This window comes from Colletotrichum chrysophilum (genome assembly GCF_026319265.1).
Source record: "Colletotrichum chrysophilum strain AFK26 chromosome Unknown scaffold_1, whole genome shotgun sequence".
In the NCBI taxonomy this organism is placed as follows: Eukaryota; Fungi; Ascomycota; class Sordariomycetes; order Glomerellales; family Glomerellaceae; genus Colletotrichum; species Colletotrichum chrysophilum.
In genome coordinates, this window is record NW_026517288.1 from 549706 (window position 1) to 570906 (window position 21201).

The 21201-nt window shown below is 54.7% G+C and overlaps 6 protein-coding genes and 1 non-coding gene across 7 annotated transcripts; 5 read left to right on the forward strand and 2 right to left on the reverse strand.

Annotated features, from left to right (window-relative positions):
• Positions 1–787: 787 nt before the first annotated feature.
• On the forward strand, positions 788–3973 carry COL26b_000147 (uncharacterized protein; the record flags this gene model as incomplete). Its single annotated transcript, XM_053173118.1, has 2 exons — positions 788–3344; positions 3396–3973. The coding sequence occupies 2 exons, from the start codon at positions 788–790 to the stop codon at positions 3971–3973; spliced, it is 3135 nt and encodes a 1044-aa protein (XP_053042824.1).
• Positions 3974–4694: 721 nt separating this feature from the next.
• Positions 4695–6530, forward strand: COL26b_000148 (uncharacterized protein; the record flags this gene model as incomplete). The annotated part of the gene is made up of 6 exons (XM_053173119.1): positions 4695–4855; positions 4902–4966; positions 5019–5053; positions 5107–5269; positions 5338–5973; positions 6052–6530. 6 exons carry the CDS (start codon positions 4695–4697, stop codon positions 6528–6530), a joined length of 1539 nt encoding a protein of 512 aa, XP_053042825.1.
• A 1016-nt stretch (positions 6531–7546) lies between these two features.
• COL26b_000149 lies at positions 7547–7617 on the forward strand. The gene has a single exon. It is a non-coding gene; the product is annotated as a tRNA-Gly (tRNA).
• Positions 7618–8737: 1120 nt separating this feature from the next.
• Positions 8738–9695, forward strand: COL26b_000150 (uncharacterized protein; the record flags this gene model as incomplete). Its single annotated transcript, XM_053173120.1, has 2 exons — positions 8738–8773; positions 8820–9695. 2 exons carry the CDS (start codon positions 8738–8740, stop codon positions 9693–9695), a joined length of 912 nt encoding a protein of 303 aa, XP_053042826.1.
• An 880-nt stretch (positions 9696–10575) lies between these two features.
• TOM40 (translocase of outer mitochondrial membrane) lies at positions 10576–11744 on the reverse strand (the record flags this gene model as incomplete). Its single annotated transcript, XM_053173121.1, has 3 exons — positions 10576–10683; positions 10733–11377; positions 11436–11744. The coding sequence occupies 3 exons, from the start codon at positions 11742–11744 to the stop codon at positions 10576–10578; spliced, it is 1062 nt and encodes a 353-aa protein (XP_053042827.1).
• Positions 11745–12895: 1151 nt separating this feature from the next.
• On the forward strand, positions 12896–15421 carry COL26b_000152 (uncharacterized protein; the record flags this gene model as incomplete). The annotated part of the gene is made up of 6 exons (XM_053173122.1): positions 12896–12909; positions 13582–13770; positions 13905–14172; positions 14220–14300; positions 14346–14948; positions 14999–15421. 6 exons carry the CDS (start codon positions 12896–12898, stop codon positions 15419–15421), a joined length of 1578 nt encoding a protein of 525 aa, XP_053042828.1.
• Positions 15422–15921: 500 nt separating this feature from the next.
• COL26b_000153 (uncharacterized protein) lies at positions 15922–18607 on the reverse strand (the record flags this gene model as incomplete). Its single annotated transcript, XM_053173123.1, has 4 exons — positions 15922–17856; positions 17904–18278; positions 18331–18429; positions 18527–18607. The coding sequence occupies 4 exons, from the start codon at positions 18605–18607 to the stop codon at positions 15922–15924; spliced, it is 2490 nt and encodes an 829-aa protein (XP_053042829.1).
• Positions 18608–21201: the final 2594 nt, after the last annotated feature.

Genomic DNA, 21201 nt, shown 5'->3' on the forward strand with positions numbered 1-21201 from the left:
TGCCTCTGGAGGTATCCCGAACCTCGTCTTGGGAGAGCGCCCGAACCCTTACGCGCCACAGCCAGCGCAACAGGCTCCCAGCATTCCCAATAATGCTCGATACTCTCCTGCACCTCCGGCAGTCCCCGCAGCCAATGGTCGCCCATCGTCTTCCAGCAGGTACTCTCCTGCGCCAACTGGCGCTAGGCCACCAGTGCCTTCTTTCCACTCAGCGTCTCCTACTGTGCTGCCACACTTGCCTAGAACGTCAAGTCCCTTGGCTCATTTTGAGGTTTCGCGTGAAGCTCCGAATACCAATGGAGACCACCTGGCCGATCGCAGGTCGAGTTATAGCCTCGAACCAAGAATCACAAGGGTTCCGTCACTCCCGGTCACCCGTGAGGTTGAAGAAGAGGACGACTCCAGACCTTCCCACTTGAGCCAACCCGGAGGCGGCATTCCTCCTGAGTCTAGGTATAGCCCGGCACCGCCCGCGGCAGCTAGACAGACGCCGCCGCCGCCCGCCTCGCAGGGACCTCCGATGCATTCGGCTCTGTCACCCCCGAAGAGGTCCAACTCCAACTACATGCCCCAGGCCGGATCGCATGAGTCGCCGCCGGACAACAGATTTGTTCCGCCACCACGATCTCACACGCAATCCCCAGGCTCTTCTCATGGGAGGCCGAACTCTCAACCCGTTGCGCGTCCATCTTCCGTCCACAGCCCCACGTCTCCAAGGGCAACCAGACCGTTCCCGCAACCGCATGCGCCTGTCACCCGTCCGCGTGGACCTTCACAGAGTTTGAACATGGTCGCGCCGACGGATGGTCGTGAGCTTGATACCTTGCAGAGATGGAAGGGTGCTCCTATCATCTCTTGGGGTGTCGGTGGAACGATGGTTACCTCCTTCCCGAAGAATGTGCCTCGGTATGGTATCGGCCAGACGGCACCAATGATCATCCGCAGCCCCGGAGAGGTCCATGTCAAGCACATCAAGGATATTCAGCCTCTCGAGGAGAGATTGGCCAAGTTTCCGGGCCCTCTCAAAGGCAAATCAAAGAAGAAGGAGACAGTTACTTGGCTGACAGCTGGCATTGAATCGTTGGAGCGAGAGTTGCCGGACATCTCGTTCCAAACACAGCTGTCTCACGAACATAAGCGCGCGGTCGAAAGGGTGTTGCTTTGGAAGATTCTACGGGTGTTCGTCGAATTCGACGGTACTCTGGAAGGTGCTCCGGCGGTCGACAAGGCCGTACGAGATGTGCTTGCCCCCGGCCTCACTGTGGAGGAGGGCGAGCCCACACCCGGCTACGGTGCTGTTGTCAGCGCTGAAGCGCTCCAGGAATCGTCTGTCACTCAGATGAAGGCGGATGCGGTCGACGCGTCCACGATGGATCACATTCGCAAGCACCTTCTGGTCGGCGAGCGCGAGAAGGCCGTGTGGGCCGCAGTTGACAAGCGCCTCTGGGGTCACGCCATGTTAATATCCAACACTGTCTCCCCGGACCTGTATAAGCAGGTTGCGCAGGAATTCGTGCGCAAGGAGGTCAACTATCCCGGCCACAACAACGAGTCTATTGCGGCGCTTTATAAGGTGCTGTCTGGCAATTTCGACGACTGCGTTGACGAGCTCGTTCCCGTGCATGCCCGGGCTGGGTTCCAATTGATGAATACCACTTCTGCCGCCGGCCCAGCCAAGGACGCAACGGAGGGGCTCGACAAATGGCGAGAGACCCTGGGATTGGTTCTGAGCAACAGGAGTACTGACGACGTCCGTGCATTGAACGCTCTCGGCAATCTTCTGTCATCATACGGGCGCGCTGAGGCAGCGCACATTTGCTTCCTCTTCGGTAGGAAGGCAACCATGTTCGGAGGCCTGGATGACGGTACCTCAAACTTCGTCCTTGTTGGCGCCGATCATAAGACTCAGGGTGACCAGTTTGCCAAGGAGACCGAGGCGTTGCTGCTGAGTGAGGTCTACGAGTTTGGTTTATCGCTCTCTGGCACCTCACCATTGTCGGCTGGCGTGCCACACTTGGCGGCCTACAAATTGCAGCACGCCATGACGCTGGCCGAGTATGGTCTGCGAGACAAGGCACTGCAATACTGCGAGGCCATTGCCGGGTCGATCACTGCTCAGACAAAGAGATCTCCCTACTACCACCCCATCTTGGAGACCGCAGTAGAGAACCTGAGGGCGAGACTTAAGCAGGCTCCTAAGGAAGAGTCTTCATCTTGGATTTCTAAGCCCAGTATGAACAAGGTCTCAGACTCAGTTTGGAGCCGTTTCAACAAGTTTGTCGCGGGTGATGAGAACGAAAACGCCGCAGCCGGTGGCTCCGCCGAGGGTGCTGAATCCGGACCGTTTGCTCGGATTGCGGGTGGCACGCCGACCATCAGCCGATCCCCCTCAGTGTCCAACTTCGAACCGCTGTATCAAGGTGCAACTCCAGGTTTCCAAGTCGGGTCCCCACCTTCAGCAGTCCCTATTCCCGCTACGAGGGCAGCATCTCGATATGCGCCAACTTCCGGAACGCCCGCTCTGTCCAGCTCTTACGAGCCTGGCTCCGGATACAGCCCTGCTCCTGCTTCGGTTGGACGTTCGTCAAATGAGCTGTCCCGTAGCCCCTATGAGCCGAACGCCGGATACATGCCCGCACCGGCATCTGTTGGCCGTTCATCGAACGAATTCTCGCGCAGTCCCTACGAAGCCGGTTCCTACATGCCTGCGCCCGCCTCGGCAGGTCGCCCTTCCAATGAGCTTTCTCGCAGCCCCTACGAGCCCCGAACTTCTATGGACTCGCAGCCCGGCAACGCAAACGGGGGCTACATGCCGCAGAGTCTCTCCGGCCCGTCCCTCGGATACACGCCCCCGACCTCTGCTCCGACTCAGCCAGGAGCTGCACCGGTCTCCCCTCTGCAGCCGCCCGCTAACTCGCCGTATGAGCCTTATGGTGTTAGCCAGCCGTCCACGATCCCCTCGGTGGAGGTCGAGACGCAAACTGGCACCCAGGAGTCGAATGACTTGTCTGGTTCCGGCTACCAGCCACCTTCTTACGGATACGAGCCCCCATCGCTGGTCCCCAACGACGAGCCTCAGTTGCAAGGTCAAGATAGCACTGGCTCGGATGGTTACCAGCCTCCATCGTTCCAACCGTATGGCTACGAACCGCCCTCATACAACCCTGAGCCTGAGGCGGATGAAGAGTCCGAGGAGCCCAAGCGAAAGCCAAAGAGTTTCATGGATGACGATGATGATGATATCCCTGGTCTCAAGGCACTTAGGTCAACATCCGAGGAGAAGAGCAAGGCGGAGAAGGATAAGGAGAACAAGGAAATGTTCAAGAAGGCAGCTGAAGAAGATGGTAAGTTGGATAGTATTGAGGGTAATGAGTTTCTGCTGACATTATATCCAGCCAAGCGAGCAGCAGCCGCGCAGCAGCAGAAGAAGGGATGGGGCTTCAGCAGCTGGTTCGGCGGCAAGAAGGAAGCAATTCCTGATGCCGCGCAGCCCAACAAGCCTATTAAAGCCAAGCTGGGTGAAGCCAACAACTTTGTGTATGATCCCGAGCTGAAGCGCTGGGTGAACAAGGCTGCAGGCGCAGACCAAGCGCAGGCCAAGACGGCGACACCGCCGCCACCGAAGGCCGGCCCTCGGTCTATGATGGGAACACCTCCCCCTCGTATTATGACTCCGCCCATGGGCCGAGCAAGCGCGCCTCCCGGTGGTCCACCAGTTCCAGATCTTGCGAAGACGCCCTCTATTGAGAGTCTTGGTGGTGGCCCGCCGGGACCTCGTCCGCCTGCAATGACGCGCTCGGTGTCGAACACAAGTGCGGCTGGAGGCCCTCTCAGTGGTCCTCCAAGCCGGCCCGCGACGAGCATGAGTAATGCTAGTAGCATTGACGACTTGCTCAGTGCCGCTGGCCCACGTAAACCCGGAGCCAAGAAGGCCAAGAAGGGTGGCCGTTACGTCGATGTTATGGCGAAGTAAGACGTTGTATAGGATTCACGATTTTCAGATTCACGATCGAACAAAGCGCATGTGCCATGAACGGGCGATGCATGTTGTAACATAGACTTTCCAGTAACGGCATTGTAATAGTTGATTGGGCTTATTGCTCCGCGTATGTAGCGGTCAAATGCCCCTGTTTTTACTATGGTATGGGCGTTAGTCGAGAGAGGCGTCCTTTAGACAGACGACACGCAATATAGAGTCCGTCACGAATGCTGGCCTGAGCTTGAGTTGGTGTCCCTGTTCATTACCACAGTAACTTGTAGAATGGCGTTGTGAAGTGTTGAACACGAGTGAGTAGAAAACCGCGCAGCTCAGCCCCCCAATGACAGGCTTGGCAATGGATTGGGGACGCGGGGTAGTCTCGGCGCCAACTTGGACGATCAAGGAAGTTTTCCGGCGGTGAGTACTTGTAGCTGAGACGGAGAACGTTGTCCGTAGAACAACAACAGATCTTGGTATCAATAATACTACGTATGACAAGAGATTCTCGTGGGGGTACGCGTTGCGTCGTGAACGCCCTGGGCAGGGTTGGTAGTCTTTTAAAGTTGTACACCCACACGCATTGCTTGCAAAGCACGATCTTGATCTCAGTCTTCGTCCCCGGAAAGATCAAGAGAGTGTGACTAGAATGGCTTTCCCAACCAACACGGCGGATGCCGATGAGCATGCTATTTCAGCCAAAGCCCGTGTTGACAATATGGCTGAGCCGTACAGGGAAGCGAGTCAGAGCTCTGGACAGATGAGTTCGTTCGGTCTGACGGAGGACGAGCTTGCTCTTGAGAAGAAGCTCCGATGGAAGATCGACCTCATGATCATGCCGCTTATTGTGTGGACGTACCTGATGAACTATATTGACCGGTCAGTGGACCCGATATACTCTAGGGCGTTAGCTGACTTTTGGCAGGAACAACTACGCCGCAGCTCGTCTCCAAGGGCTGGAGGCGGATCTGAATCTCACCGACGCGCAGTGTAAGGGCTTCCATGAGCTCGTTTTGTTAATGCAGCTTACACGTCGTAACAGACCAGATTGGGCTTTCGGTGCTCTTCATCACCTATGTAAGTGCGGGCCCTTTCCCACGGACTTTATAATGACGGAATTGTGTCTCTAGGTCCTGGCCCAAGTTCCTTCCAACATGATGCTTAACCACATTGGAAAACCGGCGTACTACCTGGGCTTTTTTACCATTGCTTGGGGCCTCGTCTCAGCCCTCACAGCCTTAGTCCAAAACTTCGCCGGCATCATCGCCTGCAGATTGGTCCTGGGTCTCGTTGGTTAGTGCGAACCCTCACGCCTCGCTCACACCGGCTGACATTGAGAAAAGAAGCACCATTCTTCCCAGGGGTTAGTATCATCAGCTCCCCACCTCACGCCACCTACTCACACAGGCACAAGGTCATATTCTACCTCTCAAAGTGGTACACCAAAAAAGAACTTTCCCTCCGCATGGCTCTCTTCTACAACGGCTCCCTTATAGCCGGTGCCTTTGGCAATCTCATCGCCGCGGGGATCCTCAGAGGTCTCGACAAGGCGCACGGCATCTCCGCCTGGCGCTGGCTCTACATCCTCGAGGGCGTCGTCACCGTCGCGACAGGCATCCTCATCTGCCTCGTTCTCCCCGACTTCCCCGAGTCCTGGCGCGCGCTCTCCCCGGAGCTGAGGCGCGTGGCGACCAAGCGGCTGGCGGTCGACGCGGCCGAGTCGGACGTCGACGAGACCCGCGGGCCGCGGGCGCAGCTTGAGGGTTTCAAGATGGCGTTGAGGGACCCCAAGGTGTGGATTCTCACCGTCGCGTACCACGCCTTCGTCGGCGCGGGCGGGTTCCAGAACTTCTTCCCCAGTCTGACCCGGACGCTGGGTTTTGACGATACCGTCTCGCTGCTGCTTGTGGCGCCGCCGTACGTCTTTATGGCGTTTTACTGTGCCTTCCACTCGTGGTTGTCGGATCGGGTGCAGAACCGGTTCTGGTTCTTCATGTGTAAGTTGCGCCAGCTTTTCGTCGAGGTCTTTACACGTTGGGGAAGTTGAGTTACTGATCAAACGGCCGATGGTTTAGATCCTATCCCAATCGTGATTGCGGGCTGCGTCATCTTCATGACGACAACGGCCTTTGGGCCGCGGTACTTCTCGCTGTTCCTGCTCAACTTCGTCTTCACCATGAACGGCACGACGTACGCCTGGATGTCGACGTGCGTGCCCCGCCCGCCGGCGAAGCGCGCTGCGGCGCTGGGGTTCATGAACGCCGTCGGGAACGCAGCGTCCATCTGGACCTCGTACACGTATTTTGATGCGCAGGGGGATAGGTACCCTGTTGCGTTGGGTATTGTCATTGCGCTGCTGGGGGTGTCTGCGGTTGGTGCTGTGTGGCAGCGGTGGATTCTGGTGCGTGAGAATAAGCGGTTGGACAGGCTTGAGAATGAGGACGTGGTGGCGGGGGATAAGGAGATGCAGAGGTTGGGGGAGACGGCACATGTGGAGGGTGTTGATGTTGGTACGGCGACGCAGAGGCAGAAGGGGTTCCGATACTTGATATGAGCTGTGGGAGGGAAGGGCTTGAGGTTCGTTGATGAAAAGCCGATGCTGAATGGACCTCGAGGCAACAGCTCCCCCACAGGATAGCATAGATTCGGTTTCCGGGCAAGTAGAGGAGATGAATTGCCGTACATACCGTAGACGGAATAAGGAATTTGACTGACTCGTCTACCTATCAAAAGCATAGTACCTTCACGAAGTCTGGCATTGGCTGGTTGTAAGTAAGCATTCAGGAATCATCACCTTTGATCAGCACCCCCTAGCAAAGGTACCATACAACCACTGTAAGTTTATAAACGTGGTACTCCGTCAGTATACTGTCTCTATAGTCACAACTTAATTCTGAAGGAAATGCTCTTCTGTTTTAGAAACAACGGAGCGATAGAGATAGCGAGGGTCATAAATAAACAAGGCTTAGTTTGCAAGTTGAATTGACATCCTCAAGATTCAACTCGAGCTAACAGTTGTTGAGTGTACTATGCCGCCTTACATAAGGTGTCGTTACCGGGAAGATCCATTGAAGACAAGGGGTCTTGCTTGCTGCAGCGCACCGACCAGTGCTGTAATTAGTTTGCAGTCTAGCTCGCACCAGAACGACTCGACAAAAGTTTTCTCTCCTACAAATTCTTTCGATTTCGCCCAACTCACTGCTCTTCTTTTCTGTTCTTCAGAACACCTGTTTCTGGGAGCGGGTTCATCTAACCTGTGTTTATGAACCAGGCGACATATCAGCGAAGAATCTGTCATGTTTCAGCAAAAGGTCAATTCACAACCAAGCAACTACAAAGGTAAGGTATGTTTCCGGAACCACTTTCTGCGGTATGACAACCGCCGAATCCTGCTACCATTTTGAGTTTAGTCATGCAGTAGTAACCCCTCTGCATAAGCCGGGTGTTTCCGTCCACCCTCATTATGGGACCTTTGCGGCTTGTCATCAGCGGGATGCAGGCCTCACTGCTCGGCATAGTCAGCCACGGTGTCAGCATTCATAAACGATGCCTTGAAGTGTTTTCGTCACAGCGAGAATGGTGTAGGGGTAACATAGCGGCTTCCCATGCCGCTGCTCCGGGTTCGAGTCCCGGTTCTCGCACACTTTTTTGTACTTTTTTGTAGTTTCAGTAGTTCCAGAGCTCGACTTGCGACATCGATGGCTTTCAAGTGCTCATCAACACATCGTGAGATGTTTGTCTCGGAAGTTTGATCAATTCTACACACAGACCACTTGTTCTCGTCTACAGAACAACCTCAGCACTGCACAGCTGGCAGCGACTGGCTGTGTATATTTTCAATCATAATGAGTGAACTGCACCGGGAGACAAACATGAAGACCACTACATGGGAGGATCATCATTTGCTACGTCTCTTCTCATGGAAAGGATGTCGCATCTCGAAACGACCCTGCCGACCCTTGTACTACGGACCTCCGACACGTCCATCACGTCGAGCACGATGAATCTCAACCGACTCCCGCGCGCCTGTTCGTCATCCAGATTTGACTTTGTGATAATGCTATCTTGTTGCTTTGTCTCGCAACTTAGTTTCCGTCCAGGCGAACGAGCTGCAAGGCCTCGCTAGGCCGGCAGACCCGGAAGCTTCCAATCATCCCAACTTTCAGAAGGCTATGTCATGCAAGGCAGCCATACTGCCAATGACTTCTCGATGAGTACACTGCCTTATTGAGACACTTGGTGAGCGAGACGCGGAACCTTAGGGCTTAGCTATCGTATTCATCCGTAACACGAGCCAAACCTAGCAACTCGAGCAAATGCTGTCCATCGTGTTGTACTGCGGATGTCGAGATGTACGCAATCTCCATTGGCCTGGTCTTTCTCCACAAACCGAGCTCAGTGTGGTACATGGAAAGACTGAACTAGAGCATGTTCGAGAACATGTAAGCGTACGTGCGTCATCTTGCTGCTACAGGGTCAAAGCTCTTGCTTCGAACCGCGAAGCTCCAAGCTGTTGAGGCTCTGGCGAGATAGCAAATGAGTGACGGCCAAGATACCTTCAGACGAGCCTGGAACGGAAGCCTGTCACAGCGGCATATGCTTCCAGTTTGCTTCCGGGAGCTTGCTTCAGCGCGGCCAATCATCCTTGCTATGAAAATGAGAAAGAAGATAAGTAGGAGCTCTGCGCTGCTGTTCATACCAACAGTTAGTATCAACACCAGTTAAACACACTTCAACGGTAAATCGACACGTGACAACACTATGGCACCAGAAATCAAGAACGTCGCCATTGCCGGCGTAAGTCCTCCCTGTCCAGTACCCTCCTACCAACTAACAAGCCCAGGCTGCCGGTAACGTGGGCCCCCACGTTCTCAAAGCTCTCATGGACACCAACAAATTCAGCATCACCATCCTCACGCGCAAAGCCGGCTCTCACGAGTTCCCCTCCAGCTGCACCGTCAAAGAGGTAGACTACGAGTCCCTCGACTCCCTCACCGCCGCCCTCAAGGGCCAGGACGCGTTCGTCAACTGCACGAGCAACTTCGACCCCAAGGCCGCGACCCGCGTGGTAGACGCCGCCGTCGCCGCCGGCGTGTACCGCTACATCCCGCCCGACTTCGGCATCGACCCCAACAAGGCCCACGTCCCGGAGCTGCCCGTGTTCGGCATCAAGGCGCTGACGCGCAAGTATATGGAGGTCAAGGCGCAGGAGGTGGGCGACAAGTTCACGTGGACCATCATCGCCAATGGACCGTTCCTCGACTGGGGCATCCGGTCGACTTTCATGGGCTTCGACGTCAAGAAGAAGAAGATCACGTACTTCAACGACGGCGACAACGTGGTTCCCTACACGAACCTCCCCGACGTCGGAAAAGCTGTCCTCGGGTCGCTGACGAACCCCGACGACTCGGCCAATCGCATCATCTATGTGCATACGATCAACAAGTCTCAAAAGCAGCTTGCGCAGCTCGCGAAGGAGGCGATTGGCGGGGAGTGGGAGGAGATCAAGACGGATATGGACGCCGTCTATGCGCAGTGCATGGAGCAGATCAAGAAGGGCGTCATGACCCCTGACGTCTTGATTCCGCAGATTCCGTATGCTTGCACAAAGAAGAATTATGCCGCTCCATGGGAGAAGAGCGATAACGCAATGCTGGGTGTGAAGGAGTGGAGTGACGAGGAGGTGAAGACGCTGTTCAAGCAAATTGATAAGGAGTAGAATGGCAAATGCCTTAAAATCAGAATTACTGCTGAGACTGTATCAGAGACGCCACTGCAACTGCTTCGATTGTGTCGAACCATGCCATGCGTCCCCAGTTAGAAGTGAGTCAGAGCAATGAGCATCTAATAAGTTGCCTTTTGGAACGTTTCATCGCCTGCGAGGCGTTTCCAGGCAACCGTGATCCCTGGGTGGTTAAAAAACAATCTGACCAAGTATCAGTAGCGGCACCTTCGCATGCTCATAAGGTTACGTACCATGGCACGGCCTCGATGGTATTCTGTTTGACCTGCAGATACTTGCCCCGGCCTAGCTTATGCACACAATTTCTTCTTGACTTCGTGATTGTACAACAGGGCTTGTATCAGCATCTGAATTCTATCTCCTTCATATAAAGTACATGCGAGAGCTTTTCATCAAGAGGGCCCATTCAGGATGCTTTCACTCATGTAGATGCTCTCATCGGAGTGGCATCGGCCACTCCGCGTTGGGTATGCCGTTCCAGACCTCCCCATAACAAATGCATCCAAGCCAGCCCATACCCCACCACGCTGATCATTTCTTTGCTCGTCCTGAGCGTAATATACACAGGTCCTCGGCGGTGGAGAACAGGAATCGGGGGTCACCGAACGAGAGTGAGATGGGTGGACGGAAAGGTGAGCTTCGGGGGGGCATGAGAAGCGTCAAATCGTCTAGTCCGTGCTGTCGAGGCGTGAATTCGTTTACTAAGACAGCAGTATAAAAAAAGAGCTTGCAAAGAGGAGTCGAGTTCGTTGGTGTCGTTTCCTGTCCTCACCAGAGGACAAACAATTATCGGGTTCGATTAGGAGCGGAGCTTCGGGTTAGGCTCGGCGAACGCCCAGCCTGCCTCGTATCGAGTTTAGAAGGGGATGTTGGGGGTGCCCTGAGCACCAAGAGCCTCCTGCTGCTCCTGAAGCTCCTCGCCACCGGCCTCAATGGAGATACCGACACCAATCTTCGCTTGTTGCTGAGAGAGAGTTAGTACAGGCTCGTGAGTAGAAATACGCATTACATACCGCGAAGTGGTCAACATCGGCGGCCAGAGTCATCATGACAGGGGCAGCAATGCGCTTCTCCAACAAGCAGCTCAGCTTTCCCTTGGAGTCGACCTGGGCACGGAAAGTGGACATTCTGAAGTCGTACTTGGCGCCAATGGTTGTGACACCCTCCTTTTGGAATCCACCCATGACACCTCCAGCACCGGGGACGAGAGACAGAGACAGATCAACTCCGGCCTGAACCTTGTCGGAAAGACGTCTCCAGTAAGAGGTGTTCAGAGCACCCTGAGCCTGGAGCTGAGCGGTGGCGATCCAGTCGGCGGACTTGTAGCGAGCGCAGTAGGAAGTAGCGGTTTCGGGTCCCTGGGTCATGGCTTGGCGCTGCCAGACGGTCTCGAGACCGAGGGCAAGCTTGGGGGTAACAGACTGAAGGTAGCTTCCAATAAAGATACCGGTCATGCCGCCCTCGAGGAAGGAGGGGTTGAGCATCTTGAGGGAGGCAGTAAAGTCGTCGCCTGTGTATTCGTTCTCGAACTGAAGCATCTCCTGGCCGGCGCCGGGAGCAGCCTGGAACTGGGCCCTCGACACCAGCTTATCAGACCATCGGTAGTTAAATCGGGTAGAAAGCTGTCCGTCGTTGTCCATGTTTCCTTGCAGGAAGACCTATCTCTACGTCAGCGAACAGTTTTCGCGCATAATTGACATGGCGGGGTTTACCAACCTTGCTCGTTCCGTACAGCGCAGCAAAGGTGTACGGGTTCAGACGGTCGCCCATAGCAAACTGGTGAGAAACTTGGAACAGAGGCGACATGCTGAAGGCCTTGGTGAGGTCGGCGCGGAGGCCGGTGAACATATAGTTGCTGAGCAAGACATCGCGCTGGACCTCCTTCGTCAGGTTCTCGGTGGTGCCGGGGTTGGACAGGCCAAGCTTCGCTCTCCTTTCCGAGAAGGAGTTGATGGCATCTGAAAGAGTGTGGGCGACAGGGTTGTTCAGAAGAACATTCTGAATTTGTTGGAAGCTTGCGGCCATGGTTGCGAGAGTCGGCGCGGGCCTGCGTCGAACGAAACCGGGGAATTAAACAGACGGGAAAAGTCTTTAAAGGGAGGGAGAAGTGACCAAAGGGTCTCTGTATCGGGAGGGAAAATACAGATGCGACTGCCCGGGGGACCGATTGAAGCTCGCGCAATGGGCAGGCAGGGTCGATTTGGAGAAGTCGTCGACTCGGAAGCGGGAGTGTTGGATTGGCAGACTGGAGAATAAATTTCTTCCACGCTGGATTACATTACGCACCAGCTGGAGGTCTGGTCGAGCACGAGCCACGGTGCCACGTTGGATTCAACGGGACCAAAGAGCTGAGCGCCACAGCCCGGTGGGGGCCTGCCAAAGAGCTCACCTTCAATTGAATCAGCATCACGTGATGCTAGTTACGTCAGGTGCAACAGGGCACTCGATCGGTCCGAAGCTTAACCGGCCCCAGATGTCGGGACTGCCGCCGAGAAGACCCTTGCCTGCATCCGGTACGTTCCCTTGGCCTTTCCCAAGCATTCAGCCCAGAAGGCCTCTTTCTTCGCCAGAGGTGTTAGTAGTCCAAGGACATCCTGCAACTTACCTAACCTTCCTCACCTGCAAAGGTGATTAATTGAGTCTTCAGACCAAACCATCGCAACTCTCCTGAGATATCTAGCAAAGCAGACCAACCACCAACGCTGTCTTTTCGAATCCCGGTTGGGCACCCGCCTGCACAGACCACAGAATTTCGGCGAAGGAGGGTCCTCGGCGGTCCAAGGGCTGGCGGCTTAATTCGGAACGGGGGGCAGCTCAGACAGCAGCGTCACTTTCACCGCGACCGCCATCACCGTCCACGAAACACCGACTTCTGCGCGATTTTGTCTTGTGAGATCGGCCCTTGACCTCACCTCGCCCATTTCGTACTCCTGGTCTGGTTTGGTTTCTTGAGGGCCAGAAATCGCCAGTACCAACCACGTCGCGACCCGGCACTGCGTCATTGCATCGTCCCCGCTATTCCCCTCCGTAGCGGCCCCTCCATCCGGCGCAAAGGCGGTGCCGTGTATGCCTCTCGACCAACCCGCTCCCACCTCTTGTCCCTCGGCATAATCCTTAATTCGCTTGCCATCCCTCATAGGTGACCAACACATTCTCCGGAAAACTGATCCGTCAACATGGACACTTTGCTGTAAGCTCCTTCATTTTCTTTCGTTTTGCCCTAGGAGAACCCGCCCTCTAGCCTGTCCTCTCCTTGTCCCACTTCACAGCAGCAAGTGCTGTCTCAGCATTGAGATACAAACTTGAGGAGCTTTCCCCGAAGACTTCATCAAGAAGACTTCAAATACAGTCATGCTTTTGCATGGGACAAGTCAAAGGTTTCTCATTACAACCATTACAACAATACCAAATCCTACAGCCCATATGCTCAACCAGTCGCGGTCGAATGTGTTGCCCGGTTCGTCAAGACAAAGGCTCATTGACCGAACCACCCCGCAATATCTATGGCATCCTTCAACGGGTCTTTTGTAAATAAGACATTCTCCTCATACTTCGGGGAAGCTGATGCCAAGAGATTTACTGTTGTGACCAGTCTACATTGCTCCCCTCCTTCTTGGACCTGATTCTGAGTCCAGTAGCATGATACCTGCCTCCTTCACATACAATCATCTCAGCATCTTCATCTCCTGTGTGTTCTATCTACATCTTCCAAGCACTTCATCTTCACAGCGAAGAAAACCACCTCATATCATGGTCTTATCTCTCATAAGCTGACTGATCCCTCGGGGTGCTGCAAACCCTTTTCACGGTCGGTGCCGGAGTCAGCTGAAGAAAAAGTTATTGACATTTCATATTCTGATAGTACCGCCGAGATCGCGGCCAACGCGCCCAGATACCGTCGCAAGAGCTCAACATTCATCGACGGTATCCATGATGTTCCAGAGGACCAGGATATGGCTCCGGCCCAACTGTACAGCACCATGTCTGGCCGGCTTTTCCACTCGGGCCGTATCGCTATTGTGATGGTGGGCCTTCCAGCTCGTGGAAAGACGTGAGTGCATCCATTGATCGGAAGAAACTTCAGCTAACATAAGCAGCCACATCTGTGTTTCTATGGCGCGTTACCTGGGCTGGTAAGTTTACTTTGGCGGGTCCTTTCGTACTTCTTGCTAAAGGAGCCTGTAGGCTGGGCGTGAAGACGCGCATCTTCCATCTGGGTGACTATCGCCGCGCAACCGTCGGCAAGGGTGGTATTGTTCCCGAGGACTACTTCTTCCCTGACGCATCTCCTCAATCTGTTATTCTCAGACAGAAGATCCTGAAGAAGTGTCGCGAAGATATTTACGCCTGGTTGAACCATGAGAACGGCCAAGTTGCCATCTACGACGCTGTGAACCCCACTGCTGCTGGTCGTCGTGCTTTGGCCAAGGAACTCGCGAAGCACGATGTGCAGGTAAGCTGTACAAGTCTTGCGTCAAGAAGTCCTGCTAATGCAAATAGACGCTCTTCATCGAGTCCTTCGTGGACGACGAGTCCATTCTTCGCGAGAATGCGCGTAACGTCAAAATATCTTCGCCCGATGTGCGTACTGCCTTTGTCTTTCCTCTGCGTCGCTAACCACCTCAGTTTGCTGGTATGGACCCCGATGAGGCAGCGAAACTCTACCTCCGTCGCATCGACATGAAGATACCCGTCTTCGAGACCATGAACGAGAAGGAACTGAACTACATCAAAATGATCAATGCGGGTCGCAAATTCTTCTACAATAACGTCTCTTTTAACTACCTCTCCCACCGCATCGTCTTCTACCTCACAAATCTTCACATAAAGTCTCGCACCACCTACTTCGTTCGGGCCGGTGTCACCAACGAGGAGGACTCCTACAAAGCTGACGCCTCCCTCTCCGAGGAAGGCATCGCCTATGCGGCCCGCATGTCTGAGATCCTCCTCAAGCACCGCGAGCAGGAACACGCCGCCCTCGTTGAGAAGGGTGGACCCTCCGTGCCCCTACGACCTCTCTCTGTCTGGACTTCCACACGCCGTCGCACCGTACAGACGGCCGACTATCTCAAGAACAAGGGTTTCAAAGTCCGCCAGCGCTCGCAAATGAGTCAGATCAACCCTGGCGTGTGCGAGAAGATGTCGGAGCGCGCGATCCGCCACATCTACCCCGAAGAAGTTGAGAAGCACGAGTTGGACCCTTACCACCACAGATACCCCCGCGCAGAGGTAATCTCTCACATGGACATGCATCTGATACTTAGACTAACAATCGCCAGTCGTACCACGACCTCGCCGTCCGCCTCGAGCCCATCATTCTCGAACTTGAGCGCGAGCAGTCCGACCTCCTTATCATCGCCCACGAATCCGTCCTGCGCGTGCTCTACGCCTACCTCATGCATTGCGCCACAATGGACATTCCCACGCTTAAGTTCCCCCGTGATGAAATCATTGAAATCATCCCCGCTGCCTACCAGAACGAAGCCAAGCGCATCCACATCCCCGGCATCGACCCCAAGATCACCCCTGCCTCGCCCGAGGACATCCGCATCCCCGTCCCCGGCAGCCTTCCCGCCAGCGGCAACATGTCGCCCGTACCGGGCCTCTCGTCCCCCCCCACCGAGGTTGTCGAGCGCCCCCCTGAGAAGGTCATCAACACGGCGGCGGAGATGGTTGCTGATCGGCAGAATGACGAGGACTAGATTGCATCATCAGTTGGATGGATTTACATTATGCGCAGGAGAGGTGTTTGATCGAGAGAAGCGGCTTTGTTGCTACTACAGTGGATGGACCGTCTCACGGTCTCACTCTCGTCTAGCACAGGACACTGAAAGGAAACGGTTAGTATTACAAGTCACATCACCATTAGGTATAGGTCAGGCAGATAAATCTTCATGAATGACGACCCAGTCATCAGAGTATCATTATTTCCAACATCTCAGACCGTGCATGAGGCCTACAGAGTCCCTCATGTTTGTTCGTGGTATCCCAAGTTTTTGACAACGCAACCAACGCCTCCTTCTTCAGCCCACATTGCGCAATGCGCACATGTGTCTCGTTCTGTCTTCCCATCTGTAGCCTATGAAACTCCTCGCTATTTTCAGGGCTGAATGCTCTGCATCGATCCTAAGTCCAAAAAAGACATCCAAAGTCATTGACCGCTCATGCGGCCGCCTGTCGCTCGCTCTGTCGTATCGTGCGTCTACATGACCGCGCATTCCCGCTCGGGTTCGCCACCCTTGTTCTTCCTCTTTTCCTTAGACTTGTCTCGCTTATGGTGATGCTTGTGATGGTGTTCGCCCGACTTTCTCTCCTTGTAATCTTTCGAGTCCTTAGATTCCTTGGAGCCTTGCCTGTCGGATTCCGCAATCGGCGTTGGTTCTGCGGCGACATCCTCGATAAACTGCTCTTCTGGAACATGGTCAGGCAAGGGGGCGCTAACAGACGTTGCCAGTGCGTTGCCATTTGCGGGCTCCCGGAGAGGCTCCTTGCTTGTCCGCATGAGCCCTCCAAGTCGAGTCATAGTAAGACTGATGCGCCCCTCGCCTGCTTGGCTTGTTGGTCTGCTCTTGTTGTTCTTCGCCGTGAAACGTGCAGCAGCGCGGGACAAGCGCTGCGCCGTTGTCTCCTCACCGTTTGGTGTGATTGCTGGCGACACGGCCTCAGGGGTAATGGCCGGCGTGCCCAAGGTAGAGTCAGTGAAAGTCACACTTCCGCGGCGAGAATCCTTGAAGCCCAGACCATACGGCTCATCATCAAGACTCAGACGACTAGGCCTCTCAAGGTCTGATGAGAATCGAATGCTTGGTGCTTTCGGTGGTGAGATGGAGGTGTTCTCGAAATAGTCGCTCTTGGAGGAAGGAAATCCCGAGTTGATGCCCTCTTGCAGGTTTGGCGTTCCAGGCAAGTTGATGCTGACCTTGGACTCATTGTAAGAGGGCGGCTCCGTCTCGGTTTCCTCCGTTGAGGCAACTTCCACCATTGGCACGATCTGGTAAAACAGCAAATAAGGCATCTCGTCCTTCAGTGCTTGTCTAATGTCGTCGACATAGGTGACTCTGCTTTCGATATTCAAGTCGTCAAACTTGACCCATTGCGCTTCTTCATAATCAGGAGGAGGGTCGAGGTCGTGCCGTCTGTTGTCTGTGAGAAGCTTCGGCGCTACTCGTGCGAAGGAAATGTAGTGTCCGCTGTAAAGCGAGTCTCCCCGATGACAGACCACCGACTGGAGGACTAGCTTATACTCCATGCTGAAGCCATTAGGGTCCTCTTCGAGCTGCGTCTCGCCAGCAAGCATGAAGTGAGGCAGTCTCAGACTGTCTGGAATGTCGATGAAGGTATTTTGGCGCTGTGGTATCCCTGAGTTGGTCATCATGTACCGCTTCAGACAAATTCCGACGACAGGCCGTTGGCTGAAGTTCATTGCCACCTCCATGTCGTTCTTGGGCTCCTTGTTTCCAGCGGCATGCCAGGGGATCAGTCTGAAAAACTGCCAGGCAGGGATAGTCACAGCCTTGACCACAGTTGAGCTTGTCCGTCGCGCCTTCTCCAACATGCTTGGCGTGTCGGATTCCGGCTTTTCCTTCTCTTCTAGTACGACTCGCTGGATTACACTAGTTGAGCGGTGTCTTGGGGTGGGACGCGAAGAACCGCTGGGGGATTCTGGCACGCCATTTGGTGCCTGGGAAGCTGTCCAGCGCCGTTCGAGAGCTGGCGACAGCTGCAGAGGAGAAGAACTCAAGACGTCTGCTGCCTCAAAGTCGGTGCTACCTTCTGGGGTCACCAGACGAATTGTGTTCTTGTTCGGTGTTGATTGTGCCAGCTCTTTCTTCTCTTCGTGGCTGTCCCTGAGCACATCCACCTGTGTATTGAAGTATTCCTCCAGACAATCTTCCAACCTAATGCCTTTTCCATCGGGATCGGGGGGCACAGCCAGGTTCAGTAAACGTTCGTAGACTAGTTTGTGGTCGTCCTTGTCGTTCTTTCCCTGGTGGAACAAGTCGACTTGTAGCTGTAATAGGGGGAGCTGAAGCGTTTCGGTAATGAAAGCAAAGGCTTCGGAGGTATCTTGTTGTTCGAGGAGCTTGGCGTCGCTCCAGCCGCAGTCGGCGAGAGCATCCTGAATGAGTTTTGTCTTCTACGGTTAGCAACAGTAAAGGGGGTTCAGGCGCAGAACCAGCTTACCATGTCTACGTGGATCATCTCTCCGCTCCTCAGCATGTTCACCCATAATCGCAGTAGTGTGACCAATCTGCGTCTTGGCTCGTCCGTAAAGTCGTTCTTCAGCATGCACTCGAAGGCGTCCAGCTTGGCAAACATTGCAAACAGCAGAGAGTCGAGGTAGCAAGTGACGTTGCCTCTGTTCTCTGCACCGACCATCTCGACCTGGGGGTTGTAGTGTGTGATCTTGCCAGCCATTGCCTTGCACTGCATTTTGATAAATTCGACGGTCTTGTTGACGTCTTGCTTGGCGTATTCGCTGTGCAAAGAATCGCGGATATGTTCTTCGGAGACGTCCGTAACGTTGCTGTCGGCAAGCTTGCTCTTGATATCTTCGACCTGTCGTCGCAATTAGGTCAAGGTGCTGTGGGTAAAATGCGACTTGGCGTACCTTTTGAGACTCCTTCTCCTTCAGCTCCTCGTCGGTTGGTAGTTGGGCGGTGTTGCTCTTGAAAAGGGATCTGAAGGCTTCGGCTGACAGCGGTCGGCTCTAGTGCGAGGGAACAGGTAATTAGCCTCCAGTCCTTCTCGACAGACGAAAACAGCATGTGAAGACACGATCATAGCGCCAGGGGTCGCAAACTCACCTTCTGTCCTGGCTCTGAGGACTTGCTCCTGCGATGGGCGCCATTCCTGTCCCGCAGGCTGAGAAACTTCTTGCCCTTCATGGTCGCGGGTTGTGTTGGTGGTGGTGCAAAGCGAATTAGGGGTGATTGAAGCCGAAGAGGCTACTCAACGAAAGCAGTCACCTCAGCGGTCAGGAACCATGATCAGGTCGAAATCGCACCCCCATCAGCCAGCAGTACGGGAGTGGAGAGCAATGGTTGAGAGTAAAGAATGTATGCCAGGAGGTATGGAGGGGCTCTGGCGCGTCTCGGCGGGGCAGATTTTCGCAGGTCGCAAAAGACGGGGGCTGGATGATCAGGCCTGGACTTTTCCATCTGTCAGCGTATTTTGTACGAGCGACGGGACGCTGCTGCATGTGCTGCAAAAAGGGGAATTGCTGACTTGCAACGGTCGTATGTTGGTGTCAAACGTCGCTCCTTAGGTAGAAAGAGTATGCAGAACTAAAAGGCAGGTCGTAAAAATACTGAGAGAAAATGTCGATGTGGTGGTGTTGGTCGATACCGGGGGGACAGCTGAAGCAATTAAGGTAGCGAGCCCTTCACTCAACAGGCGCCGTAGTGTGCCAACCCGTTACAGCCAGCAGGCGATGGGGACAAGGAGGAGGATCCAGGGTCAGATGGTGGTTCGCGGATTTTGGCTCGAAAAATTCGGGGTCCAGGGTGGCCAGGTCTGGTAGGGCCGCAGGTGGCATCTTGCGGTGGAGATCGCCTAAAGGCCCAGGTACCGGCGCGGCAAAGCTTGGGCGCACCGGTACTTCCAACCACTAGAAACTGTCCTCCTGGGCACCTGGTGCTCCTTGCGGACTTGCCCGTCAGTTGACTCGGGAGCCTGCCCGGGCTGGGAGTGCCTTGGTCGACAGCCCGCGGCGGCAAGGCGGACTTTTCGCTGTTCGACCCGATGAACACAACCTGCTTCTACGTCCGTCAAGGAATGACCGTGACTCCGAACAGCTTACCAACACCAACACGTGTGTACCTGTTCGTTGATCTAGGTTACTAGTTTGCAAGCGACTTGGCGGACGCTGTGGGTGGATGCAATAGGCAGAAGAGAAGCCAGAATCTTCTGCCTGTCTCTCTGTCTCCCCGGGCTGCCGCGTTTCTTACATATGACCTCGCCTAAACTATGAATAAAGGTTGCCTGCCCCAACATCCAACATCCACGCGAGGTGTCATACGTAAGGCCTGTCCACCGTGGGAGCAACATCCGAAAAAGATCACGCCTCCCGAGTCCCTAAGATGAAAGTGGCAATTCATCCATCATATCAACCACAAGTCATTCGATCCCCTGTCCCAACTCTGGATAGCAGTCCAGACCCTTGGCGTGGCGGGGGAAAAGCACACCTTCGGCTGGACCAAAATCTCCTTAGGTCTCGCTCTTGTTTCGTGAGGCGTGTAAATGGCTGCAATGATACCTTCTGGCACACGTCTTGGCGCGTCCTTTACTTGCGCAGATCCGACCTCATGGCTCTGTGGCCCATGCTTCTAGTTTCAACAGCCCCCATAACCCATAACCCCGTCTGTGTTCTTGATTTGCAGAGAACAGACTTAGTCCAGCCTGGTTGAAAGAACAGACGAATTGCCAAAATAGAATAGCTCGCCTGCATCACCTCTCCCCTCACTCAGCCCAGCAGCAAGCCCCAGGAGGCTCAACTGTAATCCGCAACTCTAATCTACTACCCAGTGCCAGGGTATGCCACCACGGCTACGAAGCTCAACGTGTACAACGCGCCAGACTTGTCATTCAACGGGTTGCCCGTGGCCTAAAGTTCCGTGGCGCAATATGTCACTCACAAGCCCCCCGTGGTCGGTCGGTTAGACGTTGGATGTGACACTAAACTCGAACCCGACGAGAGATGCGCTCCGCGTAAACCGCATACGTTCGCATTCGTGTCCATCTAGGGTGTACAATCAGGCAACCTGCATGGTAGCGCGCCGCCTCCCATCATCGAGATGTACAATGCTCACCTTCCCTATCCCTTCGTCCCGTCTTTTCCCTTTTGCTGATCGTGCGTATGCGCGTCTTGAGAGCTTGCTCTGCATCCTCTGCCCACCTTGTCAGCTCGGTACGAGAAAGCCAAACACATCGCTTCCCAACTCTACAGCGCTTGATGACCCATGAGACTGGTGACTGTCAATTCAGCTGAGGGGCCGAATGATCGCTGCTACGTAATCCAGGGACGGCGTGAGCGACAAACATCCGCTCCTGCAGAAAGGATCTTCGGCGCCTCGCTAGAATCCGATGGGCGCTGAAAGGAAAGACGATGGACGACGGGCGGCGGCCTGATTGCAGATGACGACTGTACACCCTCTCCCACGAGGACTGAAGGCCCGAATGTCCGCCGCGCCCGGAAGCCCACTAGAGTCGGGTGCTGCTGGCCCTCCCGTCCGGTGATGTAACAAAGTCTCCTTCGGTGCGTTCGGTGTTAGTGCTGGCGAAGCAGGGATGCCTCACCGTCCAAGTGCGATAAGATAAGACCGAGAAGATCAAGCCACATCTTATCCGGGGTCGTCCCGCACTAAGCACTCCAGCCACATGTGGCACGGACCTGTCTTGAACATTTCGAGATTGAAATTTCCAGCATCGCGACATGCCCTCGTAGACGTGGTGAGGCTTGCGACAGTACACACGACAGACC